Source organism: Sorex fumeus, unplaced genomic scaffold, assembly GCF_029834395.1.
Source record: "Sorex fumeus unplaced genomic scaffold, SorFum_2.1 ptg000009l, whole genome shotgun sequence".
NCBI classification, from domain to species: Eukaryota; Metazoa; Chordata; class Mammalia; order Eulipotyphla; family Soricidae; genus Sorex; species Sorex fumeus.
The window spans coordinates 10,859,441-10,884,307 of record NW_026606066.1 but is presented as its reverse complement, the minus strand read 5'-3'; the positions used below and the strand labels follow the sequence as shown (position 1 = coordinate 10,884,307).

Here is a 24,867-nt window from a genome sequence, read left to right as displayed (position 1 = left end):
CCAACCCCCAATTAGAGTAATACCTGGTAAATAAAAGCACAGGGAGCAAATTTCCAAGGATGAAATTTCCACATTTATTTTCCTTTCATGTGCATAGAAAATGGCAGTGAAGTGTCTTATGAAAGAGGCAGGGAATGAGCATGGTGCTGCTAGACCAGATCAGACTTTGTGCTTCAAAGGTACACTACTCATTTTGAAAACAAAGGATGTTATAGTTTGTTTTTAATTGCTAACAATTTCTTGGGTTTCCCACTTGCTTTTTTAAGCTGTCATTTTCTTCAAATCTCTTTTCAAATGACACACTGCATTACAAATGATGGCACTTAACCAATGTGGCATTTCCATATTTACACCAACAAGAGAAATTTACAAGACATAATAGCATACAATCTTGACATTTAGTAATAGCAATAAAACATGAAGGGCATCCATTTTAATTTTTTCTGTACAAACTATCAGAACATAACTTTATTCACATTAAAAAAATCATCTTTGATTTGACCTACATATCCCCATCTCATTTCACCCACTTCGCAAACCTCTCATCACATCTCCCACACCTTCACCCAACTATACAGTCTACAAGTAATTAGACCTAACACCTAAATAAGAGCTTAGAAAGTCCTCTTTCCCAAAAGTTTCCTCACTTCCCTGATAATTTCTCAAAAAATAAAAAATTAAAACAAACAAAAAAAAGCTCTCACTCACTCCTTTCATTTCACTTTCACATTTCATCATCAAATCAGCAAGACAGACTTTTCATCTCAATCCAAACAAGATTAGAAAGAAAGAGTTCCTCTACTGAGCATCTGGATGCTACACCCATGAGTCTGGAGACCCGGGGTACTGTTCAGCTCTATAAGAAGGTCGTTTAGTGGAATAAAAGTCGACATAATTTGTGGTCGATTTCAGTCCATACTGTGTTGAATAATCAGTAGAAGCTGGAAAGTGAACTCGGTCATCAAAATAAGGATCTTCATAGCTATGCGGAGACTGCAAATACAGTCTGTAGGCATCAAAATTCTTTCTGTTGGAGTCATCTTGACTGTAATAAAGCTGCTGATGCTGCAAACAAAATGAAAAGGCAAGTAAACCAAAGTACACCTGGGAAATACAGGTTTAAGGAAAATTCATGTGGGCCTCCCTCTTCATATTTTAGAGTCATATTCAGTATTTGTGAGTTATAGCTCAAAGTTTGTTTCTGGAGGTGACTCAAGGCTCACTCAGGACTGGGAGGCTTTTAAACTGCATTCATGGGTGGGCTAATTGAACTTGCTCAAGTTCGTATGTTGTGGAGAGCATCTACTCTGCTCTATTGTGGAGGGGTCAGCTACCAGGCACCCTTGAAATTAAGGATTTTTAATCTGATATATGAAATTACTACCACATCATGAACTAAGTGAGAGGTTAGATTTTTGACCCTTAAACTAGTTGTATAACTGCAGAAAAATGGTTCCCCTCAAATGGACTGAATGTATTCCTTACGAAAGAAGTGCCTCCCACAAGGGGAGGCTGGGGGTAGGGTGGAGTGTTGGGGGATGGTGGTAGGGAAACAGGGGAGATTGGTGGTAGGAAATGTACACTAATGGAAGGATGTACGTGTAATGGTCTATCTCATGGATATTCAATTAAAAAAAAAGTAATGTGGAGTTCATGTCCACTTCCATCAGCTTGATCAATGGCTGAATAAATAGCAGTACTCCTATATAAAAAAACAAAAAACAATAAAGACTAGGTATACTGTTAAAAAAAAAAGATGAGTAGTTTGCTGAAAAACAAACTTAGGAATCCCAGTTGTATTATTAGAGGAATAAGCAATCTCAAGGAAGGAATGCAGTAAAATCAGAAGAGGCCCATGAGTAAAGACTGAGGGAAAAGTCTTGCCAGGGCTGATAAACCCATGTGGAAGGAAGCAAGGAGAACTGCCCATAGGAATCTGCATAGAGCACCTGCCTGTTTTCTTCTTTGTTGCCTAAACTCCTGACTTTATTACTTTCTTCAACTATAAAAATAACAACATTCTCATGTCAGTCTGTCTTTTTGATCATGTTCCCATCCTCCTGCTTAACAAGATGTGACACATTTACCAGAGAGGCAACACCCTCAACTTTTGGAATATGAAATGTGTCTGAACATTATAATGAATTGACAGAAACAGGCCTTTTGAATTGAGTCTTTTTTGTCAATTTTGAAATGAAGTGAGGGACAGGAATCTAAGACTATCTATCCTGAGTTAAAAACCTGTTGAACAGATCATGAGTAACTTGAGGAGTTCTTCCTCCACAGAGAAGAGATGATGAAGATAGAGATTTCACGGCGCTCTTAATCTGAAGGATGGGATGCATCAAGTTTATAATTTGCTTATCTGTGACTGGAAGGCAAGCTTAGATGGTCCAGGTATACTTGGAATCATGAAGTATGTGAAACTGATCTAAACCCCCTCTCCACACCCCTAGGAAAGCAACTGTCACCATGACTAGTTCTACTCTGCTGTTGTGTGGAGTTCTCCCCAACCTCTAAGACCAACAAAGTCCTCCCACTGCTCCATGCCTTCAAACTGTTAAGCCTGGAGGGGCAGCAAGTCAGGGAGGCAGAAGCAAGCAAGCAAACCCAGGGCAGTGTCAGACTGAAAAGGAAGAAGTGTGCTTTCCTTTTGCCCTCAGCCACCCAAGGAGGGAAGGGAAGTGGCTGGAAGGATCAACAAAGAGAAAGTGGGAAAAGGAAATCGCTGGGCAAAGAATATGAGTGAAAGATGTCTTAGCTGGAGCCCATCAAGGGCTCACAGCTGCCTTATTTTGAATATTCAAAAACTAGAGTGGAAAAGATTTGCTTAACCAGCCCCCTCCACCACAAGATTCTGAGGAGCAAAGACTACCAGGGCAGACTCCTTGGGGCACCCCGTTGTGTGGGCCAAGCTCTGTGAGGAGTGGGGGTAGGGTGGGGTGGTGGTGCAAACTCCTTGCTGTGCAGATCCCTACTAATCAACCTTCTGTAAGAACGATATTGTAAATTCACCTGGAGCCGTCTGTTTTGTTCTCTTGCTGGTGAGGAATAGGAACTGATGTAGATTGGTGATGGTTTGCTGGAGCCTGCAAGAAAAAAATTTTTTGGAATATGAAAACCAATGTATTGCCTTTGATATGAAAATATGAAAATCAGTATTGCCTGCAGCTGAGTGGGGTTGTCCCAGTCCTACCTGGTATCAGCACAGACCATGGTGGTCTGCCTGGTAGGTGCCCCAGAACTAACCTAGTTGCTGCTACTGCCCTCAGTGCTGTGAGGGACTCATGCATACAGCAAAATATTCCATATTCCCTGGTCATTTTGGGGAGCTCTGTAAACCTGTGGGGCCTTCCTTACTGGCTCTGAGCAGTAGTGTTTCTCCTTGAGCTAAGGAATGTGACGTCACCCAGGGCTTGGAGCCAAGCTGGAAGAGACAGGGAAAGAAAACAGGAAGCCCCCCACTCTTCCAGAATGGCATGGAGTTCCAGCCTCGGAGCTGGGAAAGAGCAGGCACTAGTGTGTTCTGAACGGGGGGCTACAGCAAGGCCCAGCCTGGTTGGCCTGACAAATACATTTTCAGAACAGAAAGGGACTGGTCATTAGAGTCCATGATAGATTCTTGATGATGTAATTAGTTGTCCTAGTATTATTGTTAATGCTGGCAACAAAAAAAAAATTTTTTTTTTCCAATGAGGAAAAGGAAACATACTCAAGGCAAATTAATTGAGTAAAGCAAGCAGCAAGCAGAGCCGATAGGGAAGGGCATGCACTCTAAGGAAGCGATCTTGAAAATAAAGCAGGCGGCTGCACAGCAGAAGCAATGGTGCGCGCTGGTTTATGTGTGTGCTTTTCCTTTGCACAGAGCTTGCTCGGTGTCAGAAATGGAGCATCTGCGATGTTCTGAGCTATTAATTGCCATAGTAACAATAGTCCATTAGTAAACAGTCCTATGAAATCACAGTTTCAAAGACAACAGCACAACTGAGACTGCTCCCCCAGCAGTTAAGTTGCCACCAGCTTTTATTTCCTTTTAATAAACAGGTTTTTGAAGTGGGGGGGGGGGGGATAAAGTGCTCCTTTTGGGGCGTAGCTCACATTGCTTTATTTGAAATCTCTGGAGTGGAATTTGCAAGATAACTGAGAATGGGGACAATATGAAATTGTGGTGACCCTTTGGCATGAAAAGAGTTGTTGTAGCTTTCTGACAAGGACAAAAATATTAATGCTATTTAATTCTGGTATTCTTCACAACTGCTCTGAGGAGAAGAAGCACAGTATTCATTTTGCCATTCAAACTTTTTTCCCCATGAGACTGTAAGTGACATTCCCCGTCTGTACCTACAAGAGGTACATAGCCCTACAGAACCACAGAGCTCAGATAGCAGAATCACAGCACGCAGAAGGGGAGATGGTTGGGGTCAGAATTGAGCTTGGCACAGAGATGGCACAGTGGTGTGACTGTGGGTCATTTCCCATCAGACACTGCACTCTTTTAAAAATTTCATTTACAGTCACTCTGTCTCTTTATTTAGTGAGCTTTACTTAAGTGGGAAAGGCAGCAGCCCCTGAAACAGGGAAGGAGAGAATACAAAACCAGCTGGCTACAGATCCAAGTCCTTCCTGAGCCACAGGCTGGCAAACCGGGCTTTCTTACGCCCAGCATCACACACCCTGCTGGCTTCTTACCAGGGTACAGGCCTTTGTGTGTGGTGTCCCCTTGGCTATTGTAATACTGCATAGGTGGCTGGGTCCTATCGTATTCGGAGCGAGGGTCTCTGATGCCTAACAGTGCTGGTGAGGAAGAGGTGCTGCCGACTGAAGGGAGGAACAGAGGGAGAAGGGCGAGAGAGAGGAGAAAGCAGATCGTCAGTGTCTCTGGAAAAGCAAAGGTCAGTAATTAGAGTGCCATGAAGCCAGGGCTAAACATCAGCTCTTGGAGGCGCTGAGAGGCAAAGGGCAGCCAGGTTCCCCATGCCAGGGGATTGGCCTGTAGGCCTGCACCATGCTGGTCAGTTCTGCTCACACCCGGCCACACAGGCGAACTGCCCACGGAGTAGGCTGCCCGGCTAGAGGGCTGCAGTGTGGGCACCAGGAGAGCGTCCCTGGCCATGGCCCAATCGTGTCTTGATCAGTCTTTCCGGCTGAGTGGCCACAGCTTATTAGCCCTTCAAGAGTTCCATTTGCTCCTCGATGAGCTCAGTCCAGTTGCTTGTAAAACACCCATCTATTATCTTCTATGTATTGCTCTTCAGCAATTGATATTTTATGGCATGTTTTGATTTCTAATTGTTTCAAAAATATCTACATCTCTCAATGTGTTTGATTAAGAGCATCCAGCCCATAAAATTTATAATTCTTTTTATGGCGATTGGCTGTCAGGAAAACGATTTAAACCCAGGAAGCCCAGCTCATTAAGGAGCTCGTGTGCTGAGAAGCTCGTCTCACAAAGGACCAGGGGAGTTTTATTCTCAGCTGAAACAAACATTTAATATGAGCACACCACCCATGAATACCTATGAATACCCATGAATACAAAAGGAAAATAACACACCTCAGTCTTTGTTTTTTCATTTAAAAAAGTCATCATACTTTCCCTAACCCCAGAGTTAATTTTAAACAGAGGTGATCACTAATACCTAAATAATTGGATTTTTTTTTTTTTTTTTGATTTTGGGCCATGTCCGGTAGTGCTCAGGGGACTGGTGGTACTCCTGGGTTGCTCAGGGAACCATAGGTGGTAACATGGACAGAATCTGGGTCAGCAGCATACAAGGCAAGAGGCCTATCCACTATCCTATCTCTCTGGTCCCTCACTTGATTTTCTTCAAAGCAGTGATCCCTAGATATGTCACAACTGTTTTCCATCCAAAGATGCTTTCAGAGGAAGACTGACATTGAACTATTTACCCTAAAGTCACTTCACTGACACAGGGCAGCTTCTTCCAGTCTAGAAGGCGGAAAGACAGAAAACACACCGCATGCTTCCCACAACTGTCAAGGTTTAGTGTCTATAAGCGCAGTCCATGCTAGTACCTAGGAACTTGAGCGAGTGGAGGGGTGGATGATTAATCCTCAGAATGACAGGAGAAACGTGTGAAATGCATCCTCCTCCAAATAAAACCCACAAATGTACCTAGGAACTTGGGTGGACTTGTCTGCAAGGCCCTGTGCATGCTACCTACAGAGGTCACAGCCCACCCCATCATGCTGGGAGCAGGCATGCAGGTATCAGGAACTAAACTCAGGGCCTTGAATATGCTAGGCATGTGCTCCACCACTTAAGCAACCTCCTTGGCCCCCTGGCCTCTAAACAAGCACATTGCTCGGTAACTGGTCTAGTCTGTCTGGAACTGTTTTTCACCTGTACAAATACCTTTTGCCAAGCAGCTGTATCTCTTGCTACCTGGCACTTCTATTCTTGAATCCCTAAAGGGATCTGAGCATTTTCATAAAAGAAGATAGCTTCGGGCTGCACCTGGGAACTCAGCAAGGATGCCAAAATACATGCACAGGTCCCTTTGAAGAAAACAACTGATACTTTTAAAACTAAGATATAAATATATCCCAGTTTCAGCAGGCATAGATAATTTTTTACCATTCCGAGTACGAGTGGAGACATTCAATTATGTGGCAAGAACCACCATTCATATATATTAGTCTTCCTTGGCCACATTTGTCGCCATGAGAAATGAGCATGCCGGCAGTAGCACAGTTGAACACAACAGATAATATTTATATGTCAGAACGGGAGGATTAAAGTCAGAGTAAAGACGGTACTTATTAGTTTTTTCCTTTCATTTAGTTAAGAATTACATTTACAGGCCCAACTTGGCTTGGTAGGAACAGTCTATCTTTACATGTGAGAAATAATGCAGTCTGGGGCCAGGGAGTTGTGATTTCAATCCTGGGCACTGTCCCACAGGTCGAAGTGTGGTCCCTGTGGCTCTGCTGTTGGGCTTCCTGTGGCTTCAAAAAACACACACCATCTCCAGTACACTTCGAGGTTTGTGTGAGCACTGCAGCTGAATATGTGAGCCAGAGGGTACCACCCCTGCTGCTGCCCCGACCAATAATGGCCTCAGTCACAAAGCCTCCCTTCGACCAAGATGCTCAACTCACAAAGTAAAGAGAATCCCTGTATATCCATCTGTGTGCCTGTTTCCATCAGCTATGGTCACAGGTGGCTGGGAATGGAGGTTTCCATGATAAAGAGAGATCACAGCTCTTCTGGCTATGATCTGTGGGTCTAAGGTTTGCATAACATAGGTCTTGCTTCTAACGTTTATTGCTGAAAAAACTCAAAAATCACTTGGGAGATGGGACGGTAGACTGATAATTTAATGGGCTGAGTGCATGCAGAAGACCCAGGTGTGATGCCTGGTACCTCATGACCCCCCAGGTGAAATTCAAGCTGAGACTTGCCCCTGAGGAAAACAAGGTGTGGCCCTCAAACAAAAATGAACAAACAAATCACTTGGGAAGATTTTAAACTCACGGCAGGCAGGCAAGCTGGAGAGCTATTTTATGGCGTGACCGAGCAGCTCTCCAAGAAGTGCCCTTCCATGCCCCCTGTGTCACCTCATCCAGCCTGCATGCAGATCCCAGGGCAGAAAGTTGAGGGGAGGCAGGGAGAAAAGGGACACTGAGGCGCCTTTATGTACTGCAGTAGATGTAAATAAACTTGAGTAAACTTTCAAAACGGAAGGAGAAACGTGGGTTTGTTATTTACGGCAGCACATACTTCCCACAGAAGGCTCTCGGCTCAAAAGGCAAATTCTCCTCCTCAGTGTTTGGAGGTGACAGGCTTAATCATGTCTGCTCCATCTTCTCTGGCTGAGAAACAATGTCTGTCACACAGCCGCTTTCGACAAGGAGTGGCGTTTACCCACTGACCTGACTGAATGATGGGTGACATCTGTTGGTTGGTGGTAGACAAGGAAGGATGTGACTTGAATCGGTCTCGCTCCAACGTCGACACAGGTGTAATAAAATGGTTCTGATTCCACCCATCCTGTGGCGTTAATAGAGAAAAAGAAACTGCTCAAAATGAATAATGACATTTCATTACAATAAATGATTATAAATGTGTGCTCTGACGAATGCTAATTAGGCCCGCACTATTCTTGTTAGTTACCTTTTTATAAATGCTCCGGAGGTCCCGATATTGCCATAATGTATTCAAGACCTGGGCTGCTGCCTTCACCACTTTCAGAGATGATCTAGGGAGAGAGGGAGGCTGTTAATGAATGTGGGCGGCACAGCCTTCGGCTCCACTTGGGGGGTGACTCAGCCTGCAGACTGGAGGCCAAGAGCATCTCTCCCAGGAGTACAGGGAGCAGAAGCTGCTGTGAGAAAATGCAGCAAGAAATCAGGAGAAATGGGCACTGGCTGGAGGTAGCCAGGGACAAAATGGCCTCAGGCTCGCAGCCCTGCAGTGAGAAACTACGGCAAGGATGAGCCCCAGTCCTTGACTTGGAGGCTTTTCAGTGTCAGCCTCCTGCCTCTCATGTCCCCAAGGCGCTGACATCACTGGGATTAATGTGACCAGGAACACACAGCCTGAGTCCAGAGGCCTTCCCAAGTTAGCCTAACTGCCCTCATTAGTTGATTTTCATATCTACACATGACTGCATTCTTGTCTTTTACACCTCTGTGTTACAGATGCACGCATGTAATCTGGAATTTGATTTGGAAAGCATGGTTAGTTTTTATTCCTGCTCTCTGAAGACACTGAGCTGACCACCTGGAGCTGTTTAAGCACTGCTGACCACAATCTGCTTCTCTGTTGTGGCCTCACAGTACGGAAAGAAGTGTATTGCGTCTTTGCCCCATTACTGATGATCAACTTTTTTGGGATAACAGAGGACCTTTCTCTTCAGAATTCATTTTGACACCGAAAATTTGACTGCAAATATCTGCCATGGCTCCAAAATTTGATGACCTTATCTACCACCAATATTCCCAATTAAACCCACATAATGGGAGGGAAAAAGAGCAAAAGTAAGCATGTCCTTTATCCCCTATCAAATGAGTGGGTTGCCAATGATTGCAAGGGCTACACCCAGGGGAGACAATTCAAGGGCTTCACCATTTTTGTACCTCGTAAAGAAGAGGTGATCTACCTTTACCCAATTCCCACTGAAGACTCATTCTTCTTGGTGACCCTGACCAGTCAAATTGGTTGAATAAGGTTCCAGCCAACCAAAAAACCAACTCAAAGCTTTTCTAAATTTCCTGTTTTTCAAAAATGGACAGAGTAAAGAGGAGTCAAAGAAATGACCAGAGACGACATTTCAGACACACAAAAGTGGCCTCATGGAATCGGTACACTTCACACTCATCCTATTTGCAGCTGATGCCCTGCTTCCCCGCCGTCTCCAGGTGCTAGGCCGCAGAGAGGAGAGGCCTGGAGGCAGAGGCCGGCTCATCAACACTTGCAAAGCAGCAGTGTGCGAGGTGCAGAGCCGGATCCAAACAGTGCGGCTGGGTCTTTATTTAGAGAGGGATTCTATAAGCAGAAACCTGACTGAGGAAAGCAAGGCAGGTTCCTCACTTCCCTTGGCAGCGCGACTCCTCTTCAGAGTGAGATATTCCCTTCTCTAATTTCCCTCACTCTGTCTTCTCTCACACCTCTGACCTTGATATTGTTCCATTAGACAAGTCTCAATCCTCATCCCACCTGAACGAGCAGGAGGGTTTGACACGTTTCTCACCTCGGCAACATTTCCTTTACCTGACTTCCCAAGCCCCACAGGGTCCTGGTTTCCTTCTGAATGTGCTGCTGGCTGCTGGGTTCATTTTCTTGACCTCTCACTCCCAGAGACACCAGCCCTCACAAGTCTCTTTACTTCTCCATCTACATTTATTTTCCTTTTTGATCTCATCTCACTTCTTTAAATATTCTGTTTCTACACTGATGACCCTAGATTTCTATCTCCAGCCTGAACCCTAGTCTGAATGCAAGTCTATTACACTACTGACTTAGCTGCTCTATGCGGTGATCTACTAGACACCCGAAAGAGAATATGTCCTCAACAAACTCCCAGGCCTCCTAAAAACTTACTTCTAATGTGGCTTCCCCAGACCAGCAAGGTGGTAATAACTCCATTTCCTGGTTTCTTTTGTGAGTGATCATGGAGTCATCTTGCCATTGACCTACTTTGCTGTGCCACTTAAGCAGCCCAGGAGCAAATTTCATTGTCTCTTACTTCCAGTCATGCTGGGACAGGCCACTTCTTTACGATCTCCTCTGCCCACCCTGGTCTCTACTTGGAGGAGGTGGAAAAGGTGGGCTGTGAATTGGCAAGTCACTCCCATCCCTCCGAGGAAAGCTAGATTATATTCTTTCTTGGCTGAATACAATTTAGTGGCTTCCTGCAGCCTTAACAGATGAGTGAAAGACTGATGAGTCAGGGTCTCATACTTCTGGTATGTGTACACTTGCTCTTTTCTGGGCCTCTTGGCTTGCCCACATTCCTCAAATACTAGAGAAGTGCATCCATCTCTGGGCCTCTCCACTTGTCACTCTGTGCTTTCCTCAGAGGTCCTTCCTGCCTCTCCCTCCCCTCCTCTGGCTTGTGCTCCTCCACTCTCCAAATTCTCCACACTCTCTACCATGCAGTCTTCCCTGGCCATCTCATTTCTTCCTGACACACGTCATTGGCCTGCCTGATCTTATTTGCCGGGAACTTATCCCATCTGCGTACTCTGTTTCCCACTCAACCAAGACCTTATCACCTGCCCTGGGAAACCAAGGTTCTGAGGCAGGGGTCATGAGATCTGCTCACTGCACCAGCACACAGTGAGTGGCAATAAATACAACAAATACAATAAATACCATAAATACAATGAAAGACAAGTGGCTTTGATTCAGATGCCCTGAATCTCTTATTTTGAAAAAAAAAATTGCCTGGGCAGTGTGTGTATGTGTGTGTGTGTGTGTGTGTGTGTGTGCGCGCGTGCGCGCGCATGCGCGCACCCTGGTTCAGCATTTCTCTAGAACCTTCTTTTTTTTGCTTGTTTTGGGTCATACCTGGCAATGCACAGGGGTTACTCCTGGCTCATGCACTCAGGAATTACTCCTAGTGGTGCTCGGGGGACCATATGGGATGCTGGGAATCGAACCCAGGTCGGTCGCATGCAAGGCAAACACCCTACCCGCTGTACTATTGCTCCAGCCCCTCTAGAACCTTCTTATACATGAAAATAAAAGTTACACGGGGCTGGAGAGATGTGCAGAAGTTAAGGCGTTTCTCCTGCACAGTGCTGACCACGGTTCAATCCTGACTTCACATGTGGTCCCCTGAGCACTGCCAAGAATGATTCCTGAGTAGGTGTAGCCCAAATAATTCTGACTCCCAATTCCCCATCCGCAAAAGAAAATGAAAGTTAACAAAATTTTAAGAGCACACGTGGTAAGTGATAAGTGGTACTCCAGTGGGGAGTGAGTTTACTGGGATGAGGAGTTAGTGAAAAGTGACCAGTATTGTCTAACATTTCATGTCCTTTAAAATAGAAGTGCACTGGGAGCAGAGTGATAGCACAGCAAGTAGGGTGCTTGCCTTGCCTTTCTTGCCTTGCGAGTCACACCTTGGTTCAGTCCTTGGAATCGCATATGGTCCCTGAGTCTCACCAGGAATAAGCCTTGAGCAACACTTGGTGTAGGCCAACAACGGAAAACAAGGGCTGAGGGCAATAGGGTTATATTGGTTGATTTATTGTATTATCTTTATCGCCATCATTATTATTTTTGATTTGTGGGCTACATTTTGCAGTGCTCAGGGAACATATAATGCCTGGGATCAAATCCGGACCTCCCACAGGCAAAGAAAGCTTTCTCCTGGCCTCTGCTACGTTCTTCTATTTTAGAAATTCCTTCAAGAGTATGAATTAAAACACTCGACATGACATAATGAGAGTTCATGCGCCGTCACTCAGTCATTTAATGAGTACTGTCTGAGCACCAGTTGTGGGCAAGGCTTTGTTCTTTATGCAGAGACAACAGTGAACAAAAAGACATAATTCTTGCTCCTGGGGGAGTCAGATGCCAGAAAAAGCCATAAATAACACATCTGGGGAAACCAGTGCAATGAAAGAGAAGCTAGAAGGGAACGAGGTGGAGAGAGAGGTGAGGTACCACTTTACTCCCCATCGGTAGGCTACAGTCTTGCTGGGCTGAGAAAGTACCAAGAAGCCCTACTTCCCACCTCCTTGAGGGATCTTCTGAGCTGATGCTAAGGCACATTTATAGCCCCTGCTAGAGCTCCATGACAAAAAGCCTTCTATTTTTGCCACAGAATCTCTAATCCCTAATTCTGCTGCTTCATCCATTAGGTGTCACCCCGGAGCAAAGCGGAATGTATGATCTGAGCCCACAGCACACCCCGAGGCCATACAGCAGGCTCCACTACAGAGAGGCAAATCTAGAGTTTTCCTGGGTGCGGGGCACAGGGATCAATCCCAGAACTGAGACTGCAAGAAAATTCCTGCAGAACCTGGCCCCGAGCCTGAAGCAGAGTCAGAGGCACCAGAGAATGCTATTCTCAGGTCTTCTTCCCATGGCATTCCTGAACTCTGCTAGAGCCTGGCAACACCAAGTGTGGTTCTGGAGGAAGAAATGAAATGAACATATGTCGGGTTGAGTGCAATAAAGTAAAATGAAAAATAAAAGGGGGGTGGTGGTAGAGTGCTTTGTGACTAGTGCCCTCCCTAGCAAACCAGTTTGAACTCCTGGAGACTGCTTAGCTTATTGGTGTGTCACAAGTATAGAAGCAAAACCTTCCAAGAGGAAACTCCCTCCCAAGACTCCTCATTACAGAACACCCAGGAAACAAGGGTCTTAAGCTTGTGGCTCCCTGCAGCAGACTTGCCTGTCTCCTCGGCCCTTGGTTATGTTCACCAGCTTCTCTATCCCACCTGAGTCGGCCAGGGCTTTGGCGTTTTCCATGTTCTTGCTGGTGACCTCGTGTAGCGCGCAGCAGATGGCTGCCACCGTCTCGTCGGACAGCACGCTGGGGCTTGTGCCGCCCGGAAGTCGGTTGACCAGGTCTCGCATGGCATATTTCCCTGCCAAACGCAGGAGAGAACAGTCTACATGGAGAAGGGTATCACACTTACAGTATTATTGAAAGGTGGTGACAATGTCTGACCTTTTGAAAAGAAAGCCTCACAAGGGAGAATATCTGAGGATGGAAAATCAAAACCCAGGGCAAGAAGAACATGACAAAGAGTCTAAATGTAAGTTTTGACGTTCACTACGATGTCACTTGAAGGGATGACTGACTTATCAGACATTACTGTATATTGCTGAAATGCCACTGTACAAACTTGACTGTGTCAATCAAGTCATTTTCATTTGAGTAACTTTGGAAACATTGAGAAATTACCCAGAACCTTTCTGAGGTGGCCATGGTGGTCCCCAGCACTGAGGGTATGAGAAGCATCATGTGGCCTGGTCCTTGCACAAAACCACCTGGCCTAGTTCTCTGAGTACTGCTACTACCACCACCCCTACTCAGTACTGCTTGTGATTTTCACTACCACCCCAGAGAAAAAGCACAAAAGAAAAATAAAGGAGTATGATAAAGCAGATTCCTGAGCAGGGGGAGGGTTGTGGGGAGTAAGAGTGGACTAACTGACACCTGGACAGTAGGGGAAGGTCTCAAGCACTTTGGGGTGGGGGTAAAGGTGCAATGACTGTAATCAAGATCATAAACGTAAAACTGATTGCAGATGTGTCACCTAAACTCCAATAATGAAAAATCACAAAGAATGACGATAGTTAATTTTATTCTCTATTGAATTCCTTCCATTGCCTCAAAAATACCTCAATTTCTTCTTAAAGCTTTTTAAAAATTTGGCTTTGAATGAATTTTAAAGCCTGGATCACATAAGTTGCCAAGCAACACCTTCCATTCCATTTTTCTGCCAACTGGCTATAGTTACCATGTCTTATCAAGTTGAAAGAGTCTATCAGTTGGCCTGATATGAGATAGCATATTAGTCTCTTTAGAAAAAACAAAACAGATCAATTTTTCCTATAATCATGTGACCAGACATAACACAATGGTGATCAAGTTCTTTCTGGGAAAGGGCTAGGAGTTCCTAGCTACTGAAGCTTTTCTTTAGAGGTACTTGATTTTCCTTGCTCCTCTCCAAAGAGATTATCTTTTGCCTTTTCAATTTTAATTATCAAGTGACAAACTTCAATAATTGCACCACAAACAAAAGAAATTAAACCAACGCTCAAGTAAATATTTTCTGAGTTAATTTTTTGCCCTCAGCGAATTAACTGAGTAGATAAAGACCTTTTATATGCAGTGGGGAGGGGCAGCAGAGGGGAGCAACCCCCAAACCACACTCAAGGACTCAGGTTCACACAGGGAAGACTAGAAAAACAGTGAGGACCCAGAGAGGCAATATAAATGTGGCTTCTGTGAACAGATGATATGATAGCACTGTTGTTTCTGAATACTCACAAAAGGCTAAAAGGCCTTTGCTATGTAATTTGTCATTTTGCCGAGGCAAACTTTAGACTGCACTGTCGAGGCTCAGGGAAATCTTAGCTCTCTCTGTATGTGAACCTAGTGGTTCCCTCAGAACCTGCAGTGTTGACAGTTGGCTTGGTTGTCTGAACAGGTGAGTATGCAGTGACCCTTGGGGATGGATAGATATTGTGTGTGTGTGTGTGTGTGTGTGTGTGTGTGTGTGTGTGTGTGTGTGTGTGTAAGCCAGTGCCAGTAATGGAGGACAGGGGAAATGGTAAGAGCAGGGGATGGTACTTAGGCACAGAAGAGCTGGGTCGAATACTGAATCTGGGAAGGGCTCAGACCTTCCTGCTCTTTATGGGGGAAAAAATAAGAAAGAGTAATGTACGTGATACTACAAGAATGTCCCAGCTGGGCACCAAAACTTCAGAATTTTTTCCTTCATGAAGAGACAAAAGGCTGGCGAAATTGAAAAAGGGGGTCATTCTACTCAGCTTAAACAAATACGGCATAACTCCCAAAGGCGCGGACAACCAGAAGTGCTGGCCTTTGCCCACACCCCTGACGGCATCAGCACTCCCAAACTCTGTTTGCTGCCTGGAAGCATCCACACATTGCAGATGTAAGAGAATTAACTTTAAAAAAATCTCTTTTGGGAACTAAAGGGTTTCTCTCAAGAAAGTGAAGAAATCGGCTGTTCTGACAGACCTCCCAGAATAAGGCACGAGGTGGATTATGCACGGGCTGTGGAAAAAACACCTTCTCTCTGGCTCAGAGAAATCGTGTGTGAAGAGCAGGTTAATCTAGGCAATACTTCAAAATAGCATCTCTGCCAAGCCTTCCTTCTCTCTCTCCCTTCCCTGCGTGCCCCCCCTTCTTTCCTTCTCCTGACATGATATTTTAAAATGAATCTAATATATATATGCACAGTGACCTGCAGAAGGCTGTCCTTTGCCCTCGACCCTACCCAGGAGACAACTAAAGGACACTTGAAGGGACACTCATTCTCAGGTTCAAGCAAGTACCAATCCTTTACCTGCTCAGACCGAGGACAAATGTCTCCTACAATTTGGCACCCCAGGTACCTCACTTATGTCACTCAAACTCCTGATCATATCCTGGGGTGACACTGGCCTCGGTTTCGTAGTCCTACCTTTGGGTGGGTAAGTACACAGAACTAAAGGAAAAGGCTGCAGACCATCCATGTGATTTCTTCCTTGTGTAGAACATGGGAATGCTGGTGAATTAGTAGGTACCCGTGGGTACCAGTACTGGAAACCAGAAAGGGAGAATCAAAAAAAATAGTTTTGTGTTGTTCATGAAAGTAAACCTTTACTGCCAAGCAGAGATATCAAGTCTGTCACGTAGTGGTGCAATATATAGCTAACGTTTCTAGCTTTCCAGAAAATGTACATTCCCTGTCAATGTGCAGTGACTGAGTCTGCCTCTCCAGGAAAAGGAATGGTCACAAAAGAGACAAAAAGGGGGACCAAATATGCTGAGGAAATGGCCTCAGGGGGCGACTGCTCCCATCAAATGGCAATTGTTCACCTTCAAATGCAGCTCACCTGACATCAGAACGTACCTATGAGCTCCTTGTTTCGAACATCCAGAGCCATATTCCTCAAGGCAGTCGCCACAGAAGAAACGACTCTATCATTGTCCATTCTTAGTAGTTCCACGAGGATAGGGAGCCCTTTTTCTTTGCGGACGGCTGCCCGGATGTATGCTGCAAACTAGTGAGGAAGACCAGGCAATGAGTGGCACCAAACAGAACCAGCTCTCAGAGATTACTGCTGCCTAAAGAAGACATTTCCAAAAGATGAACTAATAGATGGAGTTTTCTTTCATGGGGGTTAGATCTGGGGTGCCAATAAAGGGAAAATCATGGCTTGGGAGGATGACAGGTTAGGAAGACTGATTAAACAAGCAACTGCAAAGCCTGAGGAAAAAAAATCACAAAATATCATCTGCTAGATATTTTTGTCAGGAGAGAAAAAGGCCATGATTGCTTCCTGCCTCAACACGTAAACCTGATTAAAGAGGGTCGTATGCTTTCTCAGCATGGGCCCCAGGCCAAGTCTAGAGGCTATAAATGGGATGGCAGAGACCATAAGTGATCAGCACACATTATAGAAAAACCTGTCTCCATTTAGGCATTTTTGTCTTGTTCAGTAACCCATCAAAAAGACTGTTTAAAAAAAAAAAAAACCCTGCTTCAGAAAAGAGGAGTTCTGCAGAAACACCAAGTACCACAGTTCATACACGCTTGTGAAAAGCTAAGTAGACTAGTGTGCAAAATCCTTTCTTATTCAAGATTAGTCAGCTTCCTCCTTATGTTAAACCCACATTCAAGAAACTCCTTTGTGATTATGAGGCAAGTCTGTAGAGTGAGTCACTTCACGCATCATATGAATTAGAAATGAATGCTAAGCCATCAGGAAATAACAACAAAAAGCAACATGATCATATGTCTATCCATTTGAAACTGCGGCTCTAATCCTGCCTTGAGTTTTCAGATGACATTTTACTAATGCAAACTGTCTTTTAAAGTTGAGCATAATTGAAAAACATTTCTCATAAGAGATCTAATACTTTCCTGCTGTGGTCAAGATGTGTGGGCCAAGATCTGTCAGCCCTTTGGAATATTTTGAACTTTAAAATGTGTGACTGACTGCTTTGCTTCTGGAATACCAACAGAATAGGTCATTTTAAGAAAGCAAGTAAGAGGGGAAGCAGCATTTTGAAGATCTCATTAACAATGTTCATAGGAAAGGACAGCTTCTATTTCCCAGATCGAGTGAAATCTTCAGGGGGAAATGGAATGCATGAAGGGGAAATCATCCAGGTGCTTCAGCTTCTCTCATATCTGCAACTGCAGCCCCAAGGTCTGTCGGTGGACAGACTCACTAACAGGCTCAGTCAGCCCAGGCACTAGTCACCAGTTTCCCAAAGAGCTTTCGGCTAAACAACATCTGTACGTACAATTATACTGTTTTCCTATTGAGGATCCAATATTTTGATTTGCTATTATGGATACTTTCGAAATCAATTAAATGTAACACTTATATTTTGCGTGAACTTGTCACCTTTCATTCACTCAGTGACACCGAAAAAGAAATTCTTTGTAACTCAAATAATATCTCAGATCAATTTCAAATATGGCTTTTTCAAATTATCACCAAAAGATCCTAAGGTTTCAGGAAACTGAAGGTGAACAATGGGTCTGCAAAATAATAAGTATTGGTGACTACTTCTAGGCCAGGTACTATTCCAGTTGCTCATATTTATGCTGTAATTTAATCCTCATAAATACTTCGTGGAGTTGATATTACTTCCACTTCACAGATGATGAAACTGAGGGAAGAGAGATTTGAGGTCTTCACCTAGTAAGTGGAGCGGCCAGGAATTTGTAGTTAAGTGGCTTGGCTCAGAGCCAGTACTTCAAATGCTGAATTATCAGCATTTTATTTAAGTACAACAACAACAACCACAATGGCTTATCTCTGTAGAGACCACAAATGTCTGAATATATTCTCAAGAGGAGCTTGGCTGTATCAAACAAGACATAGCCAGGCAGAACCACCCCTGATGTCCACTTTGAAGGCTATTACAGTGGCCCAAAAATTCTCATTCCATCTGGGTGATGATGGAGGAAGGAGCGCCAACAGCCTTGTAACAGTTCTACTAAAATATGCTTGTTGGGAAATTTCCAGAGGTAGCTATTCCAGGCCAGGATTACTGAGAGGTTGCAAAATGTCTGCAGAGGTAACCGTTGAAAACCACCTTCCATTTCACAAAGAAGACACACCTGTAAAGGGGCACCAGCAATGGCCAACCTATGGGCGCTCTGTGACTCAGGGACAAACAGGGGTCTCTCCTTTCCTGCAGAACTGCCCAGTCTCAGTTCAAACTCGGGTCCACTGGTATCTTCTCTGGGACTCCCCAGTAGAACCCCAGCTGTCGGAGACAGGCAACTGTGTCTGTGCCACTGGCCTGAGCTGCTAGGTGGGGGCATATCTGGTCAGTACATCAGTTTCCAGCTTCTGAGGCTGGGCTCTCAGGCTCATCTGTAAATGTCCAGTTCCAATCAGGGCCACTACAAGCAGTGCCCTTGATGCCTCACCCAGCAACCAGCCTGCCATCTTTACAATCCTGTCCATACCTCACTGACCTTTTCCTTCCCTCCTCATATGTGGGCTGCTCCCTCTCCAGATCCCCAACTCAACCTCTGCTAGTTCAACCATAACCACCCAAGCAATTCTGTTTGAATAGTACCACCCCTTCCGGACCCCTTTCCTGCAGCCTAGGGAATCTCCCTACTTCCCTTGCCTTGCCTTCCACTGCCAGGTTGCAACTAATGTATTCTCTGAAGCACACAGCCTGTGGGGTCAGCACTATCATGACAGCCTGTCTGTTCTCACCAGCCTTTAGCTTCGACTGGGAAATGCCAAATACCAGTAACAATGATGGGTCTCATTCTCCTAAAGAGCCTTGAATATAATCTCAGGGCTAGGATGAAAGAGACGTTACTGGGGCCTGCTCGAGGCAATCGACGAATAACAGGATGATGAAATGAAAAATGAAAAATGGGAAAGGGCTAGGGCTTAATTATCTATGGATTCTTCAAGTCCACCACTGTCTCTGCATTTTTATCTCCCTCCTACCCTTTCCCAAACTTGAAACATCTGTATCTCTTTCTTTATTGCTGTAGATATGACTGCAAAAACAAAGGAAGGATAAGGGGAAGACATCCTACCTTCCAGTTGCCCGCAGAGAGGTTCTGGAGAGATCCCGCAGAACCTTCCAAAGTGGCCGGGTTGGAACTTTCTGCTAGAAGAGTCAGATACGGTTTTACCACTGACGGGTGCCACAACATCTCAACTCCTTTGGGGGACTTTGATAGGCCTGGGATAGGACCAACTCCATCCCACTAAAAGACAAAGATCATATGGTAAATGGAGGCAACATGAACACAATCCCTAACACTCAGGAACACTGCTAGACTGAGGGTTGAGTAGAAAATCTATCCCGAGAAAAAAGTTTTGTTCCTCCTTTTCCCAATTAATTTCTGCCAAATAAATTTTCAATTAAAATTTTTTAATTGAATTGCCATGAGTTATAGTTACAAAGCTTTCATATCTGAGTTTCAGTCATGCAATGATCGAACACCCATCCCTCCACCAGTGTATATTTTCTACCACAAATGCCCCCAGTATCCCCACCATCACACTCCTTGCCCTGCCTCTGTTCTGCCAAGTAATTTTTACTCCCCGAAAAATGAAATTTGAATTATGCGTAAAAATAATAATAATTAAAAATACGTAAAAATAGTAATAATTAAAAATCCACTCCATCCCACCCCACCCAACCCCACACCAAACTCCAATGCTCACTTGATCCTCCTGTGGTGTCCTCTTTTTCTTTTTCTTCTTCTTTCCCCAGCAGCTTGGCTCTGAGTCTTTGCTAGGAGATTCTTTTCCGAGCAAGTCATCCAATTCATTCAGCCCCAGCAGTCGGGCCTGCGGGACCTCTAGTTCCAGCCGATAGGACAGGTTCCTCAGGGTGCACACACAGTTCTCCACTGTCTGAAACCCAACATGGCAGAGAATTAAAACCATCCCACTTGTCAGCGCAAGTGCTGCTGTGCTAAATGTCAAGGATGGTGAATAAAAAGAGTGCAAACAAACTACTGCTTCTTAGCAGAACCTGAAACCATCTCTCTCTCCCTGGGCTATACCCTTTGGGGGGGGGGTCAGGGCTCACCTCTGGCTCTTCGCACAAGGATCACCCCTGATGGGGCTTGGAGGACCATTTGGGGTGCTGAGGACCGAATCTGGGTCGGCCATGTGCAAGGCAGGCACCTTACCCATTGTACTATCTCTCCAATCCTGAAACAATCTTTCTTCCTCCTTCCCCCACCCCGGTGGTTTGTTTATGGGCCACAATCCTACCATGTTCAGGGCTTACTCCTGCCTCTGTACTCAGGAATTACTCCTGAGGATGCAAGGCAAGTGCCTCACTTGCTGAACTAGATCTCTCTTGCCACAATTCTGAAGTAATCTTAAGAGAGAATTATGATTCTAAAATTTTGGTGGGATACCAAATGACAGGGTATAAAACCTGAGGGTGTGATTTCAAGGCTGGATAAAATGTGTGAGGCTCTGGAAGAGAAAAATGACCAGTTTTCTGCTTAAGGGCAGGAACACCAACAAGATGCAATAACCTCACTGTTCGTTTTAGAAATCCTCACCATGACAAGAGGCACAGATAGCCTTCTGAGGGCATAGTCTCTCTTCCATGTTTTCTGTTGTCACCTTCTGTCTCCCCATATTTCTCCCTTAACCTTGCGATGATCACTTCTCTGAAAGACATTCTTCCCTCTATAATGGTCTTAAAGTCTAAGTCCCACCAATGACTGGGAGACAACTATCACTTCAATTCAATGTCTGAAGCAGACTCAGTATTTGCTCTTCAATTTGTCCATGCCTCTCAACTTTACCTTAGATCTTTTGGCTCAATGAGGTTCACATAAAGCACGGCTGTCACCTTGAACTTCCACACCTTTGCCCTCGAGCCTATCATTCATCATTCTTTTTTTTTTTTTTAAAACCAAATCCAGCCTCAATGAAGAGGACCCAGGCTTACTTAGGATTTCTCCTCGTGACCTTGCCATAGTCCGCCTGTCCTGAATCCCAAGTATGCAATCTGCCTGGGGTCTCCCAACCCTTGCTGTCTCCCTCGTGGTTTCTTCCCACCTTCCTCAATCCCTGCTCCAGAGGATGGTGCTCCACCAATCCTGGATGGTAGTCTGAGCTGAGAAACGATGAGCAGAATGCCCTATGCTAGGGCAGGAATGGAGAAAATGGGAGGGGAGCCTAAGAGAGGACAACCAAGCCCAGGAAGCTGGACAGGGTATGAGAGTTGGTGCTGAACTGAGAGCCAGAAATAGCACCTGGGTAAGGAGAGCAGAGGTGGGGGACAATAGAGCCTTATTGCAATCTTTATTGCACAGACACACAAATGATCTGTTTCTGGGAGAAGCTGATACAGAACCAGAGAGATCAGAAGCAGGGACAATCACTCTGACACTACCACATAAAAAGCCGGGTCCCAAAGCTTCACTCCAGGTTTTTAATCACATGTCGTCACCCAAGTTTCTGGGGCTCTTTTCTTAAGATGTAGTGTCTTTGTTAACTTGTAAATATGCAGAGACTTTTCCTTCAATCTTGAGCACAGTCTGATGAGAATAGACTAAAGAATCCCACAAGCAATCACTAGAAATGGTGGCATCAGGCAGCTTTTCTGCCAGGGTACCCCTCGTGGGGCTGGGCAGGTACTAACCTTGCTGTCATAATCAGAGGTGTTCACACATGTGTGGATCACATACAGCAGCGAGTCCACCAGACCCTCACAGGACCGCATTTGCTTCCGAGCTTCCTCCCCTGCAGAGCTGAGATTCCTGAAAGGGCAGAAACATGTGGGAGCTGCTAAGATGAACAACTTTCTCACTACTCACAGAGCCTTATTTCCATGATCTGAGACAACGAGCAACAGAATGCCTTACAAAGATCTGGTCTGCGAAGGCATTTTGGAGGTTGCATTTCAATGATGCAAGAGCTTGGGCATAGCCAGTTCCCAGAGAAGGGATGGGGACACTGGAACTTGTATTTCTAATGACATTTTTCACTCCAACAGTCCTGGTGGTTAACCTCATTATTTTTCATATGTAGAGGAGGAAAACTAATAGTAACTACCTCCTTGAGTGGTTTTGTAAGAGGAACAGAGCTGAGATGCTTCACCTGAACTGTTAGAATAAAGCCTGCCAAGCAAAAGGCATCATACACACGCATCTTAGTGTGGGTCCTGTCTCTGGGTTTCGCAGGAAGTCTTGCAGAGAGCCTAAAGAGGGATTATAGCTCCTGACCCCAGCTAACCCCTCCGGGGTACCGGGAAGGGGCGAGTGGCTACTTTCATGAACCATTCCTAGGCCATAAGACTGCCTTGAGGCAGGTATCACTGTCACTGTCACTGTCCTCCCGTTGTTCATCGATTTGCTTGAGCGGGCCCAGTAACATCTCCATTGTGAGACTTGTTGTTACTGTGTTTGACATATCGAATATGACACAGGTAGCTTGCCAGGCTTTACCGTGTGGGCGAGATACTCTTAGTAGCTTTCTGGGCTCTCCGAGAGGGGCAGAGGAATCGAACTCAGGTTGGCCATGTTGGCTGTGTGCAAGGCAAACGCCCTACCCACTGTGCTATCGCTTGAGGCAGGCATCTGAGTTAAGTAGATGGCCTGGGTCCAGGATTTTGGCTCCTGTTGCCCTAACCTTAACTCCTCCAGATGAGTGTTGACAGTGACCTGACACAAAGGTGACAGGCTCCACAGCAGTAGCCTAGGGCCCTTCTATTTCTTCTCAAGCTCGCTATTATAGAGAAGCTCAGCCACCTTGGTTTAAACATCAGAGAGCAGAAAGGAAGTATCAGAAACTATCCTGAGCACTTTATACCCTAGTATCTTAAAACTGTGGGGTTGTCAGGTGTCTTTTCAGAAACATATCTTATAGGAAGTTTATTATTTACTATAAGTAAATATTTGGTTTGTAGACCTATCTTAATCATCTATGTATCTGGGATTACACAAACATTATCTTCAGCTGAAAGGGAACTGTGAGTGGATAATGTTTAAGAAGACCTGCAATAAAAGCAGACTTCACCTCTGGGTAGTATGATACCTATTCTAAGACAGGGAAACTGAGGCTCAGAGTGGAATGGGAAGCCAGGTTGCCTCAGGTAAGTTATTTCTCACTGTCATCTTGTCACCCCGCATCTTGTTTCAAATTCCCTGGAATATTGTACACTTGGAAAACTGGGTAGAATCCAAGCGAGTACTAATGGTACATAATGAACTAAATACTGTAAACACTGAAAGGCAGCTTGATGAATTTTAAATGCTAAAGATAATGACTAAAATAATATTGGGGCTCATTTTCATTAATTTATAAAATTCAAACCCAGTAGCTATTTAAGCAAATACCCTTAAAAGCAAAAGGGCTTTAACTATCACATTTTGGTTTTAAACAAACATCAGGCTGCAAGCAACATTAACAATCAGGATGTGATAACTAGAAAATGCTATTCAAATGAAAAACCCTGGAATTTTGGTGGTGATTTCACAACTAAGCGAGGCTTTGATTAGTAACAGAAGAATCATTCATATGGTAACATCTTTTAGGCCATAGATCTGAGCTCCTAATATGTTCCTCCCAGGAAAGCAAAGTCTGTTAGGCCTGAACTTCAAAAGAACACTGGAAACTTTGGCAGATGTTAATAAAATGAAGTACATTCTCTTAAAATCAACTCACCTGTGGCATACATGATTCAATCACAGAATTCACTGGAAAGAATAAATAAAGAACTTACCGTAGGCAACCCGTTGTATTCCGCAGAACTAATGAAGTCTGAAACTTCATTTTATGATCATCATCAAAAGAAGAGTTATTCCAGCCAGAATGTGGAACAATCACAGTGTTTGTTAGGGTTGAGAGAGCATCTCGGATGATTGTCATCTTTACAGCATCACATGAGGATAAATTCCAAAGAACTCCTAAAAATTTAGATTAAAAAAATCAAATCATTAATTAGAGATCCTGCAGTTTTCAGGAATGAAATAAACATATCAGCCCTAATTGATGTGAACTAAGTCTGTTCCGAACCTAATCTATGGCCTCAATTTGCAATCAAGCTGGGGAGGAAGCCCTAATAAATGTTGAGTGAACATATGTGAGCTTCTGGCAGTACATTACAGAGTCAAGTGCTCCTTCTGTTAATTTCCAGAGTCTGTGCATCTATAAGGCAAGGAAACCCATGGCTTTCACAAAGCAAATTAGAGTTATTCTGTGCGGGCAAGCCCTCAATCCAATCAAGGGTCATGAACATAAGGCATTGGTGATTGTTTTCAACTTTGGTTCACTACTTGGGGGAAAACATCCCTTTCCTGAAAAATTGACACAATTCAATGGATCATGTTTCTTTTTTGTCTTCTACTATCTTTTTTTTTTTTTGTCTTCTGCTACTGGTAAGCTCAAACTCAAAGATAAAGATAAGACTGCATTTGCTTCATCCTCCTTATACAGACAAGGTTTAAGCATTTACACTTGCATGTTTTTAGAGGTGCAAGTTGCTGCTATTCCTCTTATGGTACAGGCAAGACTAACAAACTAAGTCACCATTGTAATTCCTACCAAGAGCATTAGAGCCTCAAATCTTAAATGTAGCCTATTAAAGTGCAAACAAGGGCCTACATTTTTGTAACAACTGTATGAGCGAACTCAAGATTCTACCTCCTCAGATACCATTTTCCTATTCATGCATT

General features: G+C 44.4%; 1 protein-coding gene across 7 annotated transcripts in view; it reads right to left on the bottom strand.

Annotated features, from left to right (window-relative positions):
• Positions 1–437: 437 nt before the first annotated feature.
• The window catches only part of PKP4 (plakophilin 4), a 285,729-nt gene continuing 261,299 nt past the window's right edge, over positions 438–24,867 (bottom strand). For 5 of the 7 annotated variants that reach the window (XM_056110157.1, XM_056110158.1, XM_056110160.1 and 2 more), the window contains 11 exons: positions 23,916–24,099; positions 21,834–21,951; positions 19,886–20,077; positions 19,249–19,422; positions 16,075–16,225; positions 12,873–13,068; positions 8,138–8,222; positions 7,897–8,014; positions 4,690–4,818; positions 3,016–3,089; positions 438–1,065 (listed from right to left, as the gene is read on the bottom strand). In XM_056110157.1, coding sequence (XP_055966132.1) covers positions 817–1,065; positions 3,016–3,089; positions 4,690–4,818; positions 7,897–8,014; positions 8,138–8,222; positions 12,873–13,068; positions 16,075–16,225; positions 19,249–19,422; positions 19,886–20,077; positions 21,834–21,951; positions 23,916–24,099 — 1,670 coding nt within the window. In that variant the 3' untranslated portion in view covers positions 438–816. The remainder of the gene's footprint in view (positions 1,066–3,015; positions 3,090–4,689; positions 4,819–7,896; positions 8,015–8,137; positions 8,223–12,872; positions 13,069–16,074; positions 16,226–19,248; positions 19,423–19,885; positions 20,078–21,833; positions 21,952–23,915; positions 24,100–24,867) is intronic. The other 2 variants (XM_056110163.1, XM_056110162.1) reach the window with 1 other exon arrangement.